We start from the raw sequence: 19,136 nt of genomic DNA, 5'->3' as shown, positions 1-19,136 counted from the left end.
CATCGTAAAATGCATCAGAAATATTATGATGTATCTGTATAGATGACATGAATAACCTCGTCCTTATATCCAAATTAAAATATGAACAAGAGAACTTTGGATAAAACCCAATATCTCAGCGCTACTACTCTATAGTAAGTAAACACTTATGCACAAAGGTAGAATGGAAATTTAATGTCACACTTTGACCCCTAAGCAATTAAGGATCCTTACACTTTATATCAGGCACAAAAGTAACTTACAGTACATGCGATGTATCACAAATAGTGATGCAGTGGTAGCAGAAAAGAACATTAAATATACCACTTTAATAATTATGTCTCATTTAAATATAAACAAAAAACACCCACAAATAAGATTGTCATTCCTTTTCCACTTGCCTCCAGGATCATATAGGAACTCATTAATATTTGTTTATAAAAGATACGTAATATCCATATGATATCTACTGGCTTTAGTTATTACAAAACTATTATGGGTTATAATCTAGATCAATGTAAAGCGTTCATTATATATACTCTGTGATAGAACATAGCTGTAAATTACATTAGGATAATCTATGAAGATCGTACAAAACCATCCACCTGCCAAACAAAGGTGGACATTCAGTAACCATCATTGGACAATGTTTAATCCACAATGACTTTTAAATCAGCCGGGAACACCAGAACGGGTTGCCCTGACGAAGCGGGAAGCGAAACGTACGCATCGGCACCCTTATATTTTAACACGTACAATTATTCACTTTGTTTGTCCTATTTGTGTTTCTTAAGATTTCTCTGCTTTTTAAATAAAATCTAATAAAAAGTTAATTTTTATTGGTTAAAATAAGTATCTTCTCCTCCTGGTGCACCACACCTAGATATTCTCTTGCCTATCCCCCCATCTTACTTCCCAGGACATCCCACAGATGTACTGAGATCTGAGGATGTTCCTCAGTCCATTCCTGACCAATGCTTGCAGTGTGTCTGAGTACAATATCAAGATGAGAGGCCGCAGCCGTTATGGGATATAACAATGGTAGGGTATGTGGTACAGGTCATAGTAACATCCACCTAGTGCCAGCAGAGAGGGAATAAGGGATTAAGAGAGAGGGGAATGAAGGAATGAGAAAGGGAATGAGAGAGAAAGAGGGAAAAAAAGGGAGAGGGAATGAAGGAATTGGAGAGAGGAAAAGAGAATGAAAGAGGAATTGGAGGAAGGGAAAGAAGGAATGAAGGAAACCGTATGCAGGAATGAAGGGAATAAGGGGGACGAGAGAGGGGATGAGGGACTGAGAGAAAGGGACTGAAGGAATGAGGTAATGAGAGAGGGAATGCAGGAATGAGATTGAGGGGGAATGAAGGAATGAGAGAGGGAATGCAGGAATAAGAGTGAGGGAGGAGGAATGTGCATGAGAGGGAATGAAGCAATGAGAGATTGGGAATGAGAGTTAAAGAGAATGAAAGAGGGAGTGAATGGCAGTAAGGGAATGAAGGAAAGAGAGGGAATGAGGGAGAACGAATGCAGGAATGAGAGGGGATGCAGGTAATAAGGTTATGAGAGAGAGGGACTGAAGGAATGGGTGAGGGAATGAGAGAGTGAATGAAAGAGGGGATGCAGGAATGAGAGAGGGAATGAAAGAACGAGTGAGGGAATTAGAAAGAAAGAATGATGAAAAGAAGGAGTAGGAATGAGAGAATGAAGGGATGAGGAAATTAAAGAATGAGAGAGATGATAAATGAATGGGAGGGACTGAGATAAAAGGCACAAGGGAATGAGAGAAGAGGAATTGAATGAGATAGAGATGTAGGGAATGAGTGAAGGAATGAGAGGGAGAAAATGAAGGAATGGGAGAATAAGGGAATGAGAGAGAAAATGAGGGGGGGGGGGTGAGGGAATGAGAGTGAGAATGAAGGAATGAGGGAGATAAGCCTATGTCCTCTATCCCAACCGTCCTCCTTTGTAATCTAGTCAGCGTCGCTCAGATCCTCCTATTTTTCCTGTTTCCAAATTATCATCTTCTGACACGGCTGGCGTATATTGGGCATTTTGTGCCTAATATTCGCCAGACATGTCAGGTGCCAGTGTAATGAGCTAATCAGTGCTACCCACCTCGCCTGTGAGTGGTACTTACAGTTATGGCTGATGGACATGTAGAGTTTAGGGGGGATGTGTCGCAATACATTGAGAGGAATGGCAGTATGACTGAAGACACCCACATGATATGATTTTGTTTCCTGCAGTGCATTGTGGGAGTGGCTGGCGGAGCCACACGTGCTGCGCTTACTGTGCACCAGGCCAGACGGGACAACATGGCTGATGTTTGTGCCAAGGACGGCAGCCAGGTTAGCAATGCACCCTCTCTCCTGTGTTTTCCCTAATGGTGTCTGAGCTGCGCCAAATTATTGTGGCCATGCAGCCGCATGGCGGCCTGTGGAGCTTTGTGTGTATGTGGTCCGTGTTCTGTCGTGTCGCTCTGTGCTGATGGGGGTCTGTCCCTTCTCTCCTCTCATGGCGGCCTGTGGAGCTTTGTGTGTATGTGGTCCGTGTTCTGTTGTGTCGCTCTGTGCTGATGGGGGTCTGTCCCTTCTCTCCTCTCATGGCGGAGCTTTGTGTGTGTGTGGTCCGTGTTCTGTCGTGTCGCTCTGTGCTGATGGGGGTCTGTCCCTTCTCTCCTCTCATGGCAGCCTGCGGAGCTTTGCGTGTGTGGTCCGTGTTCTGTCGTGTCGCTCTGTGCTGATGGGGGTCTGTCCCTTCTCTCCTCTCATGGCGGAGCTTTGTGTGTGTGTGGTCCGTGTTCTGTCGTGTTGCTCTGTGCTGATGGGGGTCTGTCCCTTCTCTCCTCTCATGGCGGAGCTTTGTGTGTGTGTGGTCCGTGTTCTGTCGTGTTGCTCTGTGCTGATGGGGGTCTGTCCCTTCTCTCCTGTCATGGCGGCCTGCGGAGCTTTGTGCGTGTGTGGTCCGTGTTCTGTCGTGTCGCTCTGTGCTGATGGGGGTCTGTCCCTTCTCTCCTCTCATGGCGGCCTGCGGAGCTTTGTGTGTGTGTGCTCCGTGTTCTGTCGTGTCGCTCTGTGCTGATGGGGGTCTGTCCCTTCTCTCCTCTCATGGCGGCCTGCGGAGCTTTGTGTGTGTGCGTGTTCTGTCGTGTCGCTCTGTGCTGATTGGGGTCTGTCCCTTCTCTCCTCTCATGGCGGCCTGCGGAGCTTTGTGTGTGTGTGCTCCTTGTTCTGTCGTGTCGCTCTGTGCTGATGGGGGTCTGTCCCTTCTCTCCTCTCATGGCGCCTGCGGAGCTTTGTGTGTGTGTGTGGTCCGTGTTCTGTCGTGTCGCTCTGTGCTGATGGGGGTCTGTCCCTTCTCTCCTCTCATGGCGGCCTGCGGAGCTTTGTGTGTGTGTGTGGTCCGTGTTCTGTCGTGTCGCTCTGTGCTGATGGGGGTCTGTCATGACGTGGGGCATATATACGCCCGCGAGGTCATTAAATGTCACGTCATCGTGTCACACACAGGAGACCCTGGTGAATCTGGCAGGACTGCTCATCAGCCTCCTGGTGGTTCCTCTGGTGTCGGACAACATGTGGTGAGTACCGCGTGTGCGCCGTATCCCTGTGCAATAATATCAGAGCGTGCAGTCCTGCTGCCACAATATACAGTATGGAATAGCCGTATATACCAGTATATACTGTTATCACACCCATATAATAACGAACGCTGTGAGATCATCACCACACAAGTCAATGTAAGATGTAGATGAACTGGAGAGATTATAAACCAAAGAGTTATGTGGGGATCAGACGTTTCCAGTGCGCGAGGGGACCGTGTGGTTCCCTGGCCGCGTGGGGTATAGGCTCTGTGTAGGATCTTATCATGGAGTCCGTGTAGCTGAGTGGATAAATTAGGAATGACCAGTAGAGGTGAGTGTCTCATCTGTAGGTACATGACCTAGTAACTGATACAGAGATCACAGTAACAAGGGAGCTGAGAGGGTCCTATAGCGGAGTCATGGGGAGGTGCGAGGGAGTCACCATAGTGTCCCATCTGTAGGTACGTGACATAGTAACTCTGATACAGAGATCACAGTAACAAGGGAGCTGAGAGGGTCCTATAGCAGAGTCATGGGGAGGTGCGAGGGAGTCACCATAGTGTCCCATCTGTAGGTACGTGACATAGTAACTGATACAGAGATCACAGTAACAAGGGAGCTGAGAGGGTCCTATAGCGGAGTCATGGGGAGGTGCGAGGGAGTCACCATAGTGTCCCATCTGTAGGTACGTGACATAGTAACTCTGATACAGAGATCACAGTAACAAGGGAGCTGAGAGGGTCCTATAGCGGAGTCATGGGGAGGTGCGAGGGAGTCACCATAGTGTCCCATCTGTAGGTACGTGACATAGTAACTCTGATACAGAGATCACAGTAACAAGGGAGCTGAGAGGGTCCTATAGCGGAGTCATGGGGAGGTGCGGGGGAGTCACCATAGTGTCCCATCTGTAGGTACATGACCTAGTAACTGATACAGAGATCACAGTAACAAGGGAGCTGAGCGGGTCCTATAGCGGAGTCATGGGGAGGTGCGAGGGAGTCACCATAGTGTCTCATCTGTAGGTACATGACATAGTAACTGATACAGAGATCACAGTAACAAGGGAGCTGAGAGGGTCCTATAGCGGAGTCATGGGGAGGTGCGAGGGAGTCACCATAGTGTCTCATCTGTAGGTACATGACATAGTAACTGATACAGAGATCACAGTAACAAGGGAGCTGAGAGGGTCCTATAGCGGAGTCATGGGGAGGTGCGGGGGAGTCACCATAGTGTCCCATCTGTAGGTATGTGACATAGTAACTGATACAGAGATCACAGTAACAAGGGAGCTGAGAGGGTCCTATAGCGGAGTCATGGGGAGGTGCGAGGGAGTCACCATAGTGTCCCATCTGTAGGTACGTGACATAGTAACTGATACAGAGATCACAGTAACAAGGGAGCTGAGAGGGTCCTATAGCGGAGTCATGGGGAGGTGCGGGGGAGTCACCATAGTGTCCCATCTGTAGGTACGTGACATAGTAACTCTGATACAGAGATCACAGTAACAAGGGAGCTGAGAGGGTCCTATAGCGGAGTCATGGGGAGGTGCGAGGGAGTCACCATAGTGTCCCATCTGTAGGTACGTGACATAGTAACTCTGATACAGAGATCACAGTAACAAGGGAGCTGAGAGGGTCCTATAGCAGGGTCATGGGGAGGTGCGAGGTAGTCACCATAGTGTCTCATCTGTAGGTACATGACATAGTAACTGATACAGAGATCACAGTAACAAGGGAGCTGAGAGGGTCCTATAGCGGAGTCATGGGGAGGTGCGAGGGAGTCACCATAGTGTCCCATCTGTAGGTACGTGACCTAGTAACTGATACAGAGATCACAGTAACAAGGGAGCTGAGCGGGTCCTATAGCGGAGTCATGGGGAGGTGCGAGGGAGTCACCATAGTGTCTCATCTGTAGGTACATGACATAGTAACTGATACAGAGATCACAGTAACAAGGGAGCTGAGAGGGTCCTATAGCGGAGTCATGGGGAGGTGCGGGGGAGTCACCATAGTGTCCCATCTGTAGGTACATGACCTAGTAACTGATACAGAGATCACAGTAACAAGGGAGCTGAGAGGGTCCTATAGCGGGGTCATGGGGAGGTGCGAGGGAGTCACCATAGTGTCCCATCTGTAGGTACGTGACATAGTAACTGATACAGAGATCACTGTAACAAGGGAGCTGAGAGGGTCCTATAGCGGGGTCATGGGGAGGTGTGAGGGAGTCACCATAGTGTCTCATCTGTAGGTACGTGACATAGTAACTGATACAGAGATCACAGTAACAAGGGAGCTGAGAGGGTCCTATAGCGGAGTCATGGGGAGGTGCGAGGGAGTCACCATAGTGTCCCATCTGTAGGTATGTGACATAGCTCCCTTGTTACTGTGATCTCTGTATCAGTTACGATGTCACATACCTACAGATAATACACTATGGTGACTCCCTCGCACCTCCCCATGACTCCGCTATAGGACCCTCTCAGCTCCCTTGTTACTGTGATATCTGTATCAGTTACTGAGAGGGTCCTATAGCGGAGTCATGGGGAGGTGCGAGGGAGTCACCATAGTGTCCCATCTGTAGGTACGTGACCTAGTAACTGATACAGAGATCACAGTAACAAGGGAGCTGAGAGGGTCCTATAGCGGAGTCATGGGGAGGTGCGAGGGAGTCACCATAGTGTCCCATCTGTAGGTACGTGACATAGTAACTGATACAGAGATCACAGTAACAAGGGAGCTGAGAGGGTCCTATAGCGGAGTCATGGGGAGGTGCGAGGGAGTCACCATAGTGTCCCATCTGTAGGTACGTGACCTAGTAACTGATACAGAGATCACAGTAACAAGGGAGCTGAGAGGGTCCTATAGCGGGGTCATGGGGAGGTGCGAGGGAGTCACCATAGTGTCCCATCTGTAGGTACGTTACATAGTAACTGATACAGAGATCACAGTAACAAGGGAGCTGAGAGGGTCCTATAGCGGAGTCATGGGGAGGTGCGAGGGAGTCACCATAGTGTATTATCTGTAGGTACGTGACATAGTAACTGATACAGAGATCACAGTAACAAGGGAGCTGAGAGGGTCCTATAGCGGAGTCATGGGGAGGTGCGAGGGAGTCACCATAGTGTATTATCTGTAGGTACATGACATAGTAACTGATACAGAGATCACAGTAACAAGGGAGCTGAGAGGGTCCTATAGCGGGGTCATGGGGAGGTGCGAGGGAGTCACCATAGTGTCCCATCTGTAGGTACGTGACATAGTAACTGATACAGAGATCACAGTAACAAGGGAGCTGAGAGGGTCCTATAGCGGAGTCATGGGGAGGTGCGAGGGAGTCACCATAGTGTCCCATCTGTAGGTATGTGACATAGCTCCCTTGTTACTGTGATCTCTGTATCAGTTACGATGTCACATACCTACAGATAATACACTATGGTGACTCCCTCGCACCTCCCCATGACTCCGCTATAGGACCCTCTCAGTAACTGATACAGATATCACAGTAACAAGGGAGCTGAGAGGGTCCTATAGCGGAGTCATGGGGAGGTGCGAGGGAGTCACCATAGTGTCCCATCTGTAGGTACGTGACCTAGTAACTGATACAGAGATCACAGTAACAAGGGAGCTGAGAGGGTCCTATAGCGGAGTCATGGGGAGGTGCGAGGGAGTCACCATAGTGTCCCATCTGTAGGTACGTGACATAGTAACTGATACAGAGATCACAGTAACAAGGGAGCTGAGAGGGTCCTATAGCGGGGTCATGGGGAGGTGCAAGGGAGTCACCGTAGTGTCCCATCTGTAGGTACGTGACATAGTAACTGATACAGAGATAACAGTAACAAGGGAGCTGAGAGGGTCCTATAGCGGGGTCATGGGGAGGTGCGAGGGAGTCACCGTAGTGTCCCATCTGTAGGTACGTGACATAGTAACTGATACAGAGATCACAGTAACAAGGGAGCTGAGAGGGTCCTATAGCGGGGTCATGGGGAGGTGCGAGGGAGTCACCATAGTGTCCCATCTGTAGGTACGTGACATAGTAACTGATACAGAGATCACTGTAACAAGGGAGCTGAGAGGGTCCTATAGCGGGGTCATGGGGAGGTGTGAGGGAGTCACCATAGTGTCTCATCTGTAGGTATGTGACATAGTAACTGATACAGAGATCACAGTAACAAGGGAGCTGAGAGGGTCCTATAGCAGAGTCATGGGGAGGTGCGAGGGAGTCACCATAGTGTCCCATCTGTAGGTACGTGACATAGTAACTGATACAGAGATCACAGTAACAAGGGAGCTGAGAGGGTCCTATAGCGGAGTCATGGGGAGGTGCGAGGGAGTCACCATAGTGTCCCATCTGTAGGTACGTGACATAGTAACTCTGATACAGAAATCACAGTAACAAGGGAGCTGAGAGGGTCCTATAGCAGGGTCATGGGGAGGTGCGAGGGAGTCACCATAGTGTCCCATCTGTAGGTATGTGACATAGTAACTGATACAGAGATCACAGTAACAAGGGAGCTGAGAGGGTCCTATAGCGGAGTCATGGGGAGGTGCGAGGGAGTCACCATAGTGTCCCATCTGTAGGTACGTGACATAGTAACTGATACAGAGATCACAGTAACAAGGGAGCTGAGAGGGTCCTATAGCGGGGTCATGGGGAGGTGCGGGGGAGTCACCATAGTGTCCCATCTGTAGGTACGTGACATAGTAACTGATACAGAGATCACAGTAACAAGGGAGCTGAGAGGGTCCTATAGCGGAGTCATGGGGAGGTGCGAGGGAGTCACCATAGTGTCCCATCTGTAGGTACGTGACATAGTAACTGATACAGAGTTCACAGTAACAAGGGAGCTGAGAGGGTCCTATAGCGGAGTCATGGGGAGGTGCGAGGGAGTCACCATAGTGTCCCATCTGTAGGTATGTGACCTAGTAACTGATACAGAGATCACAGTAACAAGGGAGCTGAGAGGGTCCTATAGCGGAGTCATGGGGAGGTGCGAGGGAGTCACCATAGTGTCCCATCTGTAGGTACGTGACATAGTAACTGATACAGAGATCACAGTAACAAGGGAGCTGAGAGGGTCCTATAGCTGGGTCATGTGGAGGTGCGAGGGAGTCACCATAGTGTCCCATCTGTAGGTACGTGACATAGTAACTGATACAGAGATCACAGTAACAAGGGAGCTGAGAGGGTCCTATAGCGGAGTCATGGGGAGGTGCGAGGGAGTCACCATAGTGTCCCATCTGTAGGTACGTGACATAGTAACTGATACAGAGATCACAGTAACAAGGGAGCTGAGAGGGTCCTATAGCAGAGTCATGGGGAGGTTTGAGGGAGTCACCATAGTGTCCCATCTGTAGGTACGTGACATAGTAACTCTGATACAGAGATCACAGTAACAAGGGAGCTGAGAGGGTCCTATAGCGGAGTCATGGGGAGGTGCGAGGGAGTCACCATAGTGTCCCATCTGTAGGTACGTGACATAGTAACTCTGATACAGAGATCACAGTAACAAGGGAGCTGAGAGGGTCCTATAGCGGAGTCATGGGGAGGTGCGAGGGAGTCACCATAGTGTCCCATCTGTAGGTACGTGACCTAGTAACTGATACAGAGATCACAGTAACAAGGGAGCTGAGAGGGTCCTATAGCGGAGTCATGGGGAGGTGCGAGGGAGTCACCATAGTGTCCCATCTGTAGGTACGTGACCTAGTAACTGATACAGAGATCACAGTAACAAGGGAGCTGAGAGGGTCCTATAGCGGAGTCATGGGGAGGTGCGAGGGAGTCACCATAGTGTCCCATCTGTAGGTACGTGACCTTGTAACTGATACAGAGATCACAGCAACAAGGGAGCTGAGAGGGTCCTATAGCGGGGTCATGGGGAGGTGCGAGGGAGTCACCATAGTGTCCCATCTGTAGGTACGTGACCTAGTAACTTATACAGAGATCACAGTAACAAGGGAGCTGAGAGGGTCCTATAGCTGGGTCATGTGGAGGTGCGAGGGAGTCACCATAGTGTCCCATCTGTAGGTACGTGACGTAGTAACTGATACAGAGATCACAGTAACAAGGGAGCTGAGAGGGTCCTATAGCGGAGTCATGGGGAGGTGCGAGGGAGTCACCATAGTGTCCCATCTGTAGGTACGTGACATAGTAACTGATACAGAGATAACAGTAACAAGGGAGCTGAGAGGGTCCTATAGCGGGGTCATGGGGAGGTGCGAGGGAGTCACCGTAGTGTCCCATCTGTAGGTACGTGACATAGTAACTGATACAGAGATCACAGTAACAAGGGAGCTGAGAGGGTCCTATAGCGGGGTCATGGGGAGGTGCGAGGGAGTCACCATAGTGTCCCATCTGTAGGTACGTGACATAGTAACTGATACAGAGATCACTGTAACAAGGGAGCTGAGAGGGTCCTATAGCGGGGTCATGGGGAGGTGTGAGGGAGTCACCATAGTGTCTCATCTGTAGGTATGTGACATAGTAACTGATACAGAGATCACAGTAACAAGGGAGCTGAGAGGGTCCTATAGCAGAGTCATGGGGAGGTGCGAGGGAGTCACCATAGTGTCCCATCTGTAGGTACGTGACATAGTAACTGATACAGAGATCACAGTAACAAGGGAGCTGAGAGGGTCCTATAGCGGAGTCATGGGGAGGTGCGAGGGAGTCACCATAGTGTCCCATCTGTAGGTACGTGACATAGTAACTCTGATACAGAAATCACAGTAACAAGGGAGCTGAGAGGGTCCTATAGCAGGGTCATGGGGAGGTGCGAGGGAGTCACCATAGTGTCCCATCTGTAGGTATGTGACATAGTAACTGATACAGAGATCACAGTAACAAGGGAGCTGAGAGGGTCCTATAGCGGAGTCATGGGGAGGTGCGAGGGAGTCACCATAGTGTCCCATCTGTAGGTACGTGACATAGTAACTGATACAGAGATCACAGTAACAAGGGAGCTGAGAGGGTCCTATAGCGGGGTCATGGGGAGGTGCGGGGGAGTCACCATAGTGTCCCATCTGTAGGTACGTGACATAGTAACTGATACAGAGATCACAGTAACAAGGGAGCTGAGAGGGTCCTATAGCGGAGTCATGGGGAGGTGCGAGGGAGTCACCATAGTGTCCCATCTGTAGGTACGTGACATAGTAACTGATACAGAGTTCACAGTAACAAGGGAGCTGAGAGGGTCCTATAGCGGAGTCATGGGGAGGTGCGAGGGAGTCACCATAGTGTCCCATCTGTAGGTATGTGACCTAGTAACTGATACAGAGATCACAGTAACAAGGGAGCTGAGAGGGTCCTATAGCGGAGTCATGGGGAGGTGCGAGGGAGTCACCATAGTGTCCCATCTGTAGGTACGTGACATAGTAACTGATACAGAGATCACAGTAACAAGGGAGCTGAGAGGGTCCTATAGCTGGGTCATGTGGAGGTGCGAGGGAGTCACCATAGTGTCCCATCTGTAGGTACGTGACATAGTAACTGATACAGAGATCACAGTAACAAGGGAGCTGAGAGGGTCCTATAGCGGAGTCATGGGGAGGTGCGAGGGAGTCACCATAGTGTCCCATCTGTAGGTACGTGACATAGTAACTGATACAGAGATCACAGTAACAAGGGAGCTGAGAGGGTCCTATAGCAGAGTCATGGGGAGGTTTGAGGGAGTCACCATAGTGTCCCATCTGTAGGTACGTGACATAGTAACTCTGATACAGAGATCACAGTAACAAGGGAGCTGAGAGGGTCCTATAGCGGAGTCATGGGGAGGTGCGAGGGAGTCACCATAGTGTCCCATCTGTAGGTACGTGACATAGTAACTCTGATACAGAGATCACAGTAACAAGGGAGCTGAGAGGGTCCTATAGCGGAGTCATGGGGAGGTGCGAGGGAGTCACCATAGTGTCCCATCTGTAGGTACGTGACCTAGTAACTGATACAGAGATCACAGTAACAAGGGAGCTGAGAGGGTCCTATAGCGGAGTCATGGGGAGGTGCGAGGGAGTCACCATAGTGTCCCATCTGTAGGTACGTGACCTAGTAACTGATACAGAGATCACAGTAACAAGGGAGCTGAGAGGGTCCTATAGCGGAGTCATGGGGAGGTGCGAGGGAGTCACCATAGTGTCCCATCTGTAGGTACGTGACCTTGTAACTGATACAGAGATCACAGCAACAAGGGAGCTGAGAGGGTCCTATAGCGGGGTCATGGGGAGGTGCGAGGGAGTCACCATAGTGTCCCATCTGTAGGTACGTGACCTAGTAACTTATACAGAGATCACAGTAACAAGGGAGCTGAGAGGGTCCTATAGCTGGGTCATGTGGAGGTGCGAGGGAGTCACCATAGTGTCCCATCTGTAGGTACGTGACGTAGTAACTGATACAGAGATCACAGTAACAAGGGAGCTGAGAGGGTCCTATAGCGGAGTCATGGGGAGGTGCGAGGGAGTCACCATAGTGTCCCATCTGTAGGTACGTGACATAGTAACTGATACAGAGATAACAGTAACAAGGGAGCTGAGAGGGTCCTATAGCGGAGTCATGGGGAGGTGCGAGGGAGTCACCATAGTGTCCCATCTGTAGGTACATGACATAGTAACTGATACAGAGATCACAGTAACAAGGGAGCTGAGAGGGTCCTATAGCGGGGTCATGGGGAGGTGCGAGGGAGTCACCATAGTGTCTCATCTGTAGGTACGTGACATAGTAACTGATACAGAGATCACAGTAACAAGGGAGCTGAGAGGGTCCTATAGCGGAGTCATGGGGAGGTGCGAGGGAGTCACCATAGTGTCCCATCTGTAGGTACGTGACATAGTAACTGATACAGAGATCACAGTAACAAGGGAGCTGAGAGGGTCCTATAGCGGAGTCATGGGGAGGTGCGAGGGAGTCACCATAGTGTCCCATCTGTAGGTACGTGACATAGTAACTGATACAGAGATCACAGTAACAAGGGAGCTGAGAGGGTCCTATAGCGGGGTCATGGGGAGGTGCGAGGGAGTCACCATAGTGTCCCATCTGTAGGTACGTGACATAGTAACTGATACAGAGATCACAGTAACAAGGGAGCTGAGAGGGTCCTATAGCTGGGTCATGGGGAGGTGCGAGGTAGTCACCATAGTGTCCCATCTGTAGGTACGTGACATAGTAACTGATAAAGAGATAACAGTAACAAGGGAGCTGAGAGGGTCCTATAGCGGGGTCATGGGGAGGTGTGAGGGAGTCACCATAGTGTCTCATCTGTAGGTATGTGACATAGTAACTGATACAGAGATCACAGTAACAAGGGAGCTGAGAGGGTCCTATAGCGGAGTCATGGGGAGGTGCGAGGGAGTCACCATAGTGTCCCATCTGTAGGTACGTGACATAGTAACTGATACAGAGATCACAGTAACAATGGAGCTGAGAGGGTCCTATAGCGGAGTCATGAGGAGGTGCGAGGGAGTCACCATAGTGTCCCATCTGTAGGTACGTGACATAGTAACTGATACAGAGATCACAGTAACAAGGGAGCTAAGAGGGTCCTATAGCGGAGTCATGGGGAGGTGCGAGGGAGTCACCATAGTGTCCCATCTGTAGGTACGTGACATAGTAACTGATACAGAGATCACAGTAACAAGGGAGCGGAGAGGGTCCTATAGCGGAGTCATGGGGAGGTGCGAGGGAGTCACCATAGTGTCCCATCTGTAGGTACGTGACCTAGTAACTGATACAGAGATCACAGTAACAAGGGAGCTGAGAGGGTCCTATAGCGGGGTCATGGGGAGGTGCGAGGGAGTCACCATAGTGTCCCATCTGTAGGTACGTGACATAGTAACTGATACAGAGATCACAGTAACAAGGGAGCTGAGAGGGTCCTATAGCGGAGTCATGGGGAGGTGCGAGGGAGTCACCATAGTGTCCCATCTGTAGGTACGTGACATAGTAACTGATACAGAGATCACAGTAACAAGGGAGCTGAGAGGGTCCTATAGCGGAGTCATGGGGAGGTGCGAGGGAGTCACCATAGTGTCCCATCTGTAGGTACGTGACATAGTAACTGATACAGAGATCACAGTAACAAGGGAGCTGAGAGGGTCCTATAGCGGAGTCATGGGGAGGTGCGAGGGAGTCACCATAGTGTCCCATCTGTAGGTACGTGACATAGTAACTGATACAGAGATCACAGTAACAAGGGAGCTGAGAGGGTCCTATAGCGGAGTCATGGGGAGGTGCGAGGGAGTCACCATAGTGTCCCATCTGTAGGTACGTGACATAGTAACTGATACAGAGATCACAGTAACAAGGGAGCTGAGAGGGTCCTATAGCTGGGTCATGTGGAGGTGCGAGGGAGTCACCATAGTGTCCCATCTGTAGGTACGTGACATAGTAACTGATACAGAGATCACAGTAACAAGGGAGCTGAGAGGGTCCTATAGCTGGGTCATGTGGAGGTGCGAGGGAGTCACCATAGTGTCCCATCTGTAGGTACGTGACATAGTAACTGATACAGAGATCACAGTAACAAGGGAGCTGAGAGGGTCCTATAGCGGAGTCATGGGGAGGTGCGAGGGAGTCACCATAGTGTCCCATCTGTAGGTACGTGACATAGTAACTGATACAGAGATCACAGTAACAAGGGAGCTGAGAGGGTCCTATAGCAGAGTCATGGGGAGGTTTGAGGGAGTCACCATAGTGTCCCATCTGTAGGTACGTGACATAGTAACTCTGATACAGAGATCACAGTAACAAGGGAGCTGAGAGGGTCCTATAGCGGAGTCATGGGGAGGTGCGAGGGAGTCACCATAGTGTCCCATCTGTAGGTACGTGACATAGTAACTCTGATACAGAGATCACAGTAACAAGGGAGCTGAGAGGGTCCTATAGCGGAGTCATGGGGAGGTGCGAGGGAGTCACCATAGTGTCCCATCTGTAGGTACGTGACCTAGTAACTGATACAGAGATCACAGTAACAAGGGAGCTGAGAGGGTCCTATAGCGGAGTCATGGGGAGGTGCGAGGGAGTCACCATAGTGTCCCATCTGTAGGTACGTGACGTAGTAACTGATACAGAGATCACAGTAACAAGGGAGCTGAGAGGGTCCTATAGCGGAGTCATGGGGAGGTGCGAGGGAGTCACCATAGTGTCCCATCTGTAGGTACGTGACATAGTAACTGATACAGAGATAACAGTAACAAGGGAGCTGAGAGGGTCCTATAGCGGAGTCATGGGGAGGTGCGAGGGAGTCACCATAGTGTCCCATCTGTAGGTACATGACATAGTAACTGATACAGAGATCACAGTAACAAGGGAGCTGAGAGGGTCCTATAGCGGGGTCATGGGGAGGTGCGAGGGAGTCACCATAGTGTCTCATCTGTAGGTACGTGACATAGTAACTGATACAGAGATCACAGTAACAAGGGAGCTGAGAGGGTCCTATAGCGGAGTCTAGGGAGTCACCATAGTGCTCATCTGTTCACAGAACAAGGGAGCTGATGCGGTCATGGGGAGGTGCGAGGGAGTCACCATAGTGTCCCATCTGTAGGTACGTGTACTGATACAGAGATCACAGTAACAAGGGAGCATAGTGTCCCATCTGTAGGTACGTGACATAGTAACTGATACAGAGATCACAGTAACAAGGGAGCTGAGAGGGTCCTATAGCGGGGTCATGGGGAGGTGCGAGGGAGTCACCATAGTGTCCCATCTGTAGGTACGTGACATAGTAACTGATACAGAGATCACAGTAACAAGGGAGCTGAGAGGGTCCTATAGCTGGGTCATGGGGAGGTGCGAGGTAGTCACCATAGTGTCCCATCTGTAGGTACGTGACATAGTAACTGATAAAGAGATAACAGTAACAAGGGAGCTGAGAGGGTCCTATAGCGGGGTCATGGGGAGGTGCGAGGGAGTCACCATAGTGTCCCATCTGTAGGTACGTGACATAGTAACTGATACAGAGATCACAGTAACAAGGGAGCTGAGAGGGTCCTATAGCGGAGTCATGGGGAGGTGCGAGGGAGTCACCATAGTGTCCCATCTGTAGGTACATGACATAGTAACTGATACAGAGATCACAGTAACAAGGGAGCTGAGAGGGTCCTATAGCGGGGTCATGGGGAGGTGTGAGGGAGTCACCATAGTGTCTCATCTGTAGGTATGTGACATAGTAACTGATACAGAGATCACAGTAACAAGGGAGCTGAGAGGGTCCTATAGCGGAGTCATGGGGGGGTGCGAGGGAGTCACCATAGTGTCCCATCTGTAGGTACGTGACATAGTAACTGATACAGAGATCACAGTAACAATGGAGCTGAGAGGGTCCTATAGCGGAGTCATGAGGAGGTGCGAGGGAGTCACCATAGTGTCCCATCTGTAGGTACGTGACATAGTAACTGATACAGAGATCACAGTAACAAGGGAGCTGAGAGGGTCCTATAGCGGGGTCATGGGGAGGTGCGAGGGAGTCACCATAGTGTCCCATCTGTAGGTACGTGACATAGTAACTGATACAGAGATCACAGTAACAAGGGAGCTGAGAGGGTCCTATAGCGGAGTCATGGGGAGGTGCGAGGGAGTCACCATAGTGTCCCATCTGTAGGTACGTGACATAGTAACTGATACAGAGATCACAGTAACAAGGGAGCTGAGAGGGTCCTATAGCGGAGTCATGGGGAGGTGCGAGGGAGTCACCATAGTGTCCCATCTGTAGGTACGTGACATAGTAACTGATACAGAGATCACAGTAACAAGGGAGCTGAGAGGGTCCTATAGCGGAGTCATGGGGAGGTGCGAGGGAGTCACCATAGTGTCCCATCTGTAGGTACGTGACATAGTAACTGATACAGAGATCACAGTAACAAGGGAGCTGAGAGGGTCCTATAGCGGAGTCATGGGGAGGTGCGAGGGAGTCACCATAGTGTCCCATCTGTAGGTACGTGACATAGTAACTCTGATACAGAAATCACAGTAACAAGGGAGCTGAGAGGGTCCTATAGCAGGGTCATGGGGAGGTGCGAGGGAGTCACCATAGTGTCCCATCTGTAGGTATGTGACATAGTAACTGATACAGAGATCACAGTAACAAGGGAGCTGAGAGGGTCCTATAGCGGAGTCATGGGGAGGTGCGAGGGAGTCACCATAGTGTCCCATCTGTAGGTACGTGACATAGTAACTGATACAGAGATCACAGTAACAAGGGAGCTGAGAGGGTCCTATAGCGGAGTCATGGGGAGGTGCGGGGGAGTCACCATAGTGTCCCATCTGTAGGTACGTGACATAGTAACTGATACAGAGATCACAGTAACAAGGGAGCTAAGAGGGTCCTATAGCGGAGTCATGGGGAGGTGCGAGGGAGTCACCATAGTGTCCCATCTGTAGGTACGTGACATAGTAACTGATACAGAGATCACAGTAACAAGGGAGCTGAGAGGGTCCTATAGCGGAGTCATGGGGAGGTGCGAGGGAGTCACCATAGTGTCCCATCTGTAGGTACGTGACATAGTAACTGATACAGAGATCACAGTAACAAGGGAGCTGAGAAGGTCCTATAGCTGGGTCATGTGGAGGTGCGAGGGAGTCACCATAGTGTCCCATCTGTAGGTACGTGACATAGTAACTGATACAGAGATCACAGTAACAAGGGAGCTGAGAGGGTCCTATAGCGGAGTCATGGGGAGGTGCGAGGGAGTCACCATAGTGTCCCATCTGTAGGTACGTGACATAGTAACTGATACAGAGATCACAGTAACAAGGGAGCTGAGAGGGTCCTATAGCAGAGTCATGGGGAGGTGCGAGGGAGTCACCATAGTGTCCCATCTGTAGGTACATGACATAGTAACTCTGATACAGAGCTCACAGTAACAAGGGTGCTGAGAGGGTCCTATAGCGGAGTCATGGGGAGGTGCGAGGGAGTCACCATAGTGTCCCATCTGTAGGTACGTGACATAGTAACTGATACAGAGATCACAGTAACAAGGGAGCTGAGAGGGTCCTATAGCGGGGTCATGGGGAGGTGCGAGGGAGTCACCATAGTGTCCCATCTGTAGGTACGTGACATAGTAACCGATACAGAGATCACAGTAACAAGGGAGCTAAGAGGGTCCTATAGCGGAGTCATGGGGAGGTGCGAGGGAGTCACCATAGTGTCCCATCTGTAGGTACGTGACATAGTAACTGATACAGAGATCACAGTAACAAGGGAGCTGAGAGGGTCCTATAGCGGAGTCATGGGGAGGTGCGAGGGAGTCACCATAGTGTCCCATCTGTAGGTACGTGACATAGTAACTGATACAGAGATCACAGTAACAAGGGAGCTGAGAAGGTCCTATAGCTGGGTCATGTGGAGGTGCGAGGGAGTCACCATAGTGTCCCATCTGTAGGTACGTGACATAGTAACTGATACAGAGATCACAGTAACAAGGGAGCTGAGAGGGTCCTATAGCGGAGTCATGGGGAGGTGCGAGGGAGTCACCATAGTGTCCCATCTGTAGGTACGTGACATAGTAACTCTGATACAGAAATCACAGTAACAAGGGAGCTGAGAGGGTCCTATAGCAGGGTCATGGGGAGGTGCGAGGGAGTCACCATAGTGTCCCATCTGTAGGTATGTGACATAGTAACTGATACAGAGATCACAGTAACAAGGGAGCTGAGAGGGTCCTATAGCGGAGTCATGGGGAGGTGCGAGGGAGTCACCATAGTGTCCCATCTGTAGGTACGTGACATAGTAACTGATACAGAGATCACAGTAACAAGGGAGCTGAGAGGGTCCTATAGCGGAGTCATGGGGAGGTGCGGGGGAGTCACCATAGTGTCCCATCTGTAGGTACGTGACATAGTAACTGATACAGAGATCACAGTAACAAGGGAGCTAAGAGGGTCCTATAGCGGAGTCATGGGGAGGTGCGAGGGAGTCACCATAGTGTCCCATCTGTAGGTACGTGACATAGTAACTGATACAGAGATCACAGTAACAAGGGAGCTGAGAGGGTCCTATAGCGGAGTCATGGGGAGGTGCGAGGGAGTCACCATAGTGTCCCATCTGTAGGTACGTGACATAGTAACTGATACAGAGATCACAGTAACAAGGGAGCTGAGAAGGTCCTATAGCTGGGTCATGTGGAGGTGCGAGGGAGTCACCATAGTGTCCCATCTGTAGGTACGTGACATAGTAACTGATACAGAGATCACAGTAACAAGGGAGCTGAGAGGGTCCTATAGCGGAGTCATGGGGAGGTGCGAGGGAGTCACCATAGTGTCCCATCTGTAGGTACGTGACATAGTAACTGATACAGAGATCACAGTAACAAGGGAGCTGAGAGGGTCCTATAGCAGAGTCATGGGGAGGTGCGAGGGAGTCACCATAGTGTCCCATCTGTAGGTACATGACATAGTAACTCTGATACAGAGATCACAGTAACAAGGGAGCTGAGAGGGTCCTATAGCGGAGTCATGGGGAGGTGCGAGGGAGTCACCATAGTGTCCCATCTGTAGGTACGTGACATAGTAACTGATACAGAGCTCACAGTAACAAGGGTGCTGAGAGGGTCCTATAGCGGAGTCATGGGGAGGTGCGAGGGAGTCACCATAG

The 19,136-nt window shown here is 50.3% G+C and overlaps 1 protein-coding gene across 3 annotated transcripts in view; it reads left to right on the top strand.

The window, feature by feature from the left end:
• Positions 1-19,136, top strand: part of RUSF1 (RUS family member 1) — a 130,644-nt gene that overhangs the window by 65,547 nt on the left and 45,961 nt on the right. For all 3 annotated transcript variants that reach the window (XM_083152190.1, XM_083152191.1, XM_083152192.1), the window contains exons 8-9: positions 2,226-2,327; positions 3,486-3,556. In XM_083152190.1, coding sequence (XP_083008316.1) covers positions 2,226-2,327; positions 3,486-3,556 — 173 coding nt within the window. The remainder of the gene's footprint in view (positions 1-2,225; positions 2,328-3,485; positions 3,557-19,136) is intronic.

This window comes from Crinia signifera, chromosome 7, assembly GCF_055691185.1.
Source record: "Crinia signifera chromosome 7, ASM5569118v1, whole genome shotgun sequence".
Taxonomy (NCBI): domain Eukaryota; kingdom Metazoa; phylum Chordata; class Amphibia; order Anura; family Myobatrachidae; genus Crinia; species Crinia signifera.
Note: the sequence above shows the minus strand (reverse complement) of the source record. Positions and strands in the feature narration are given on the sequence as shown.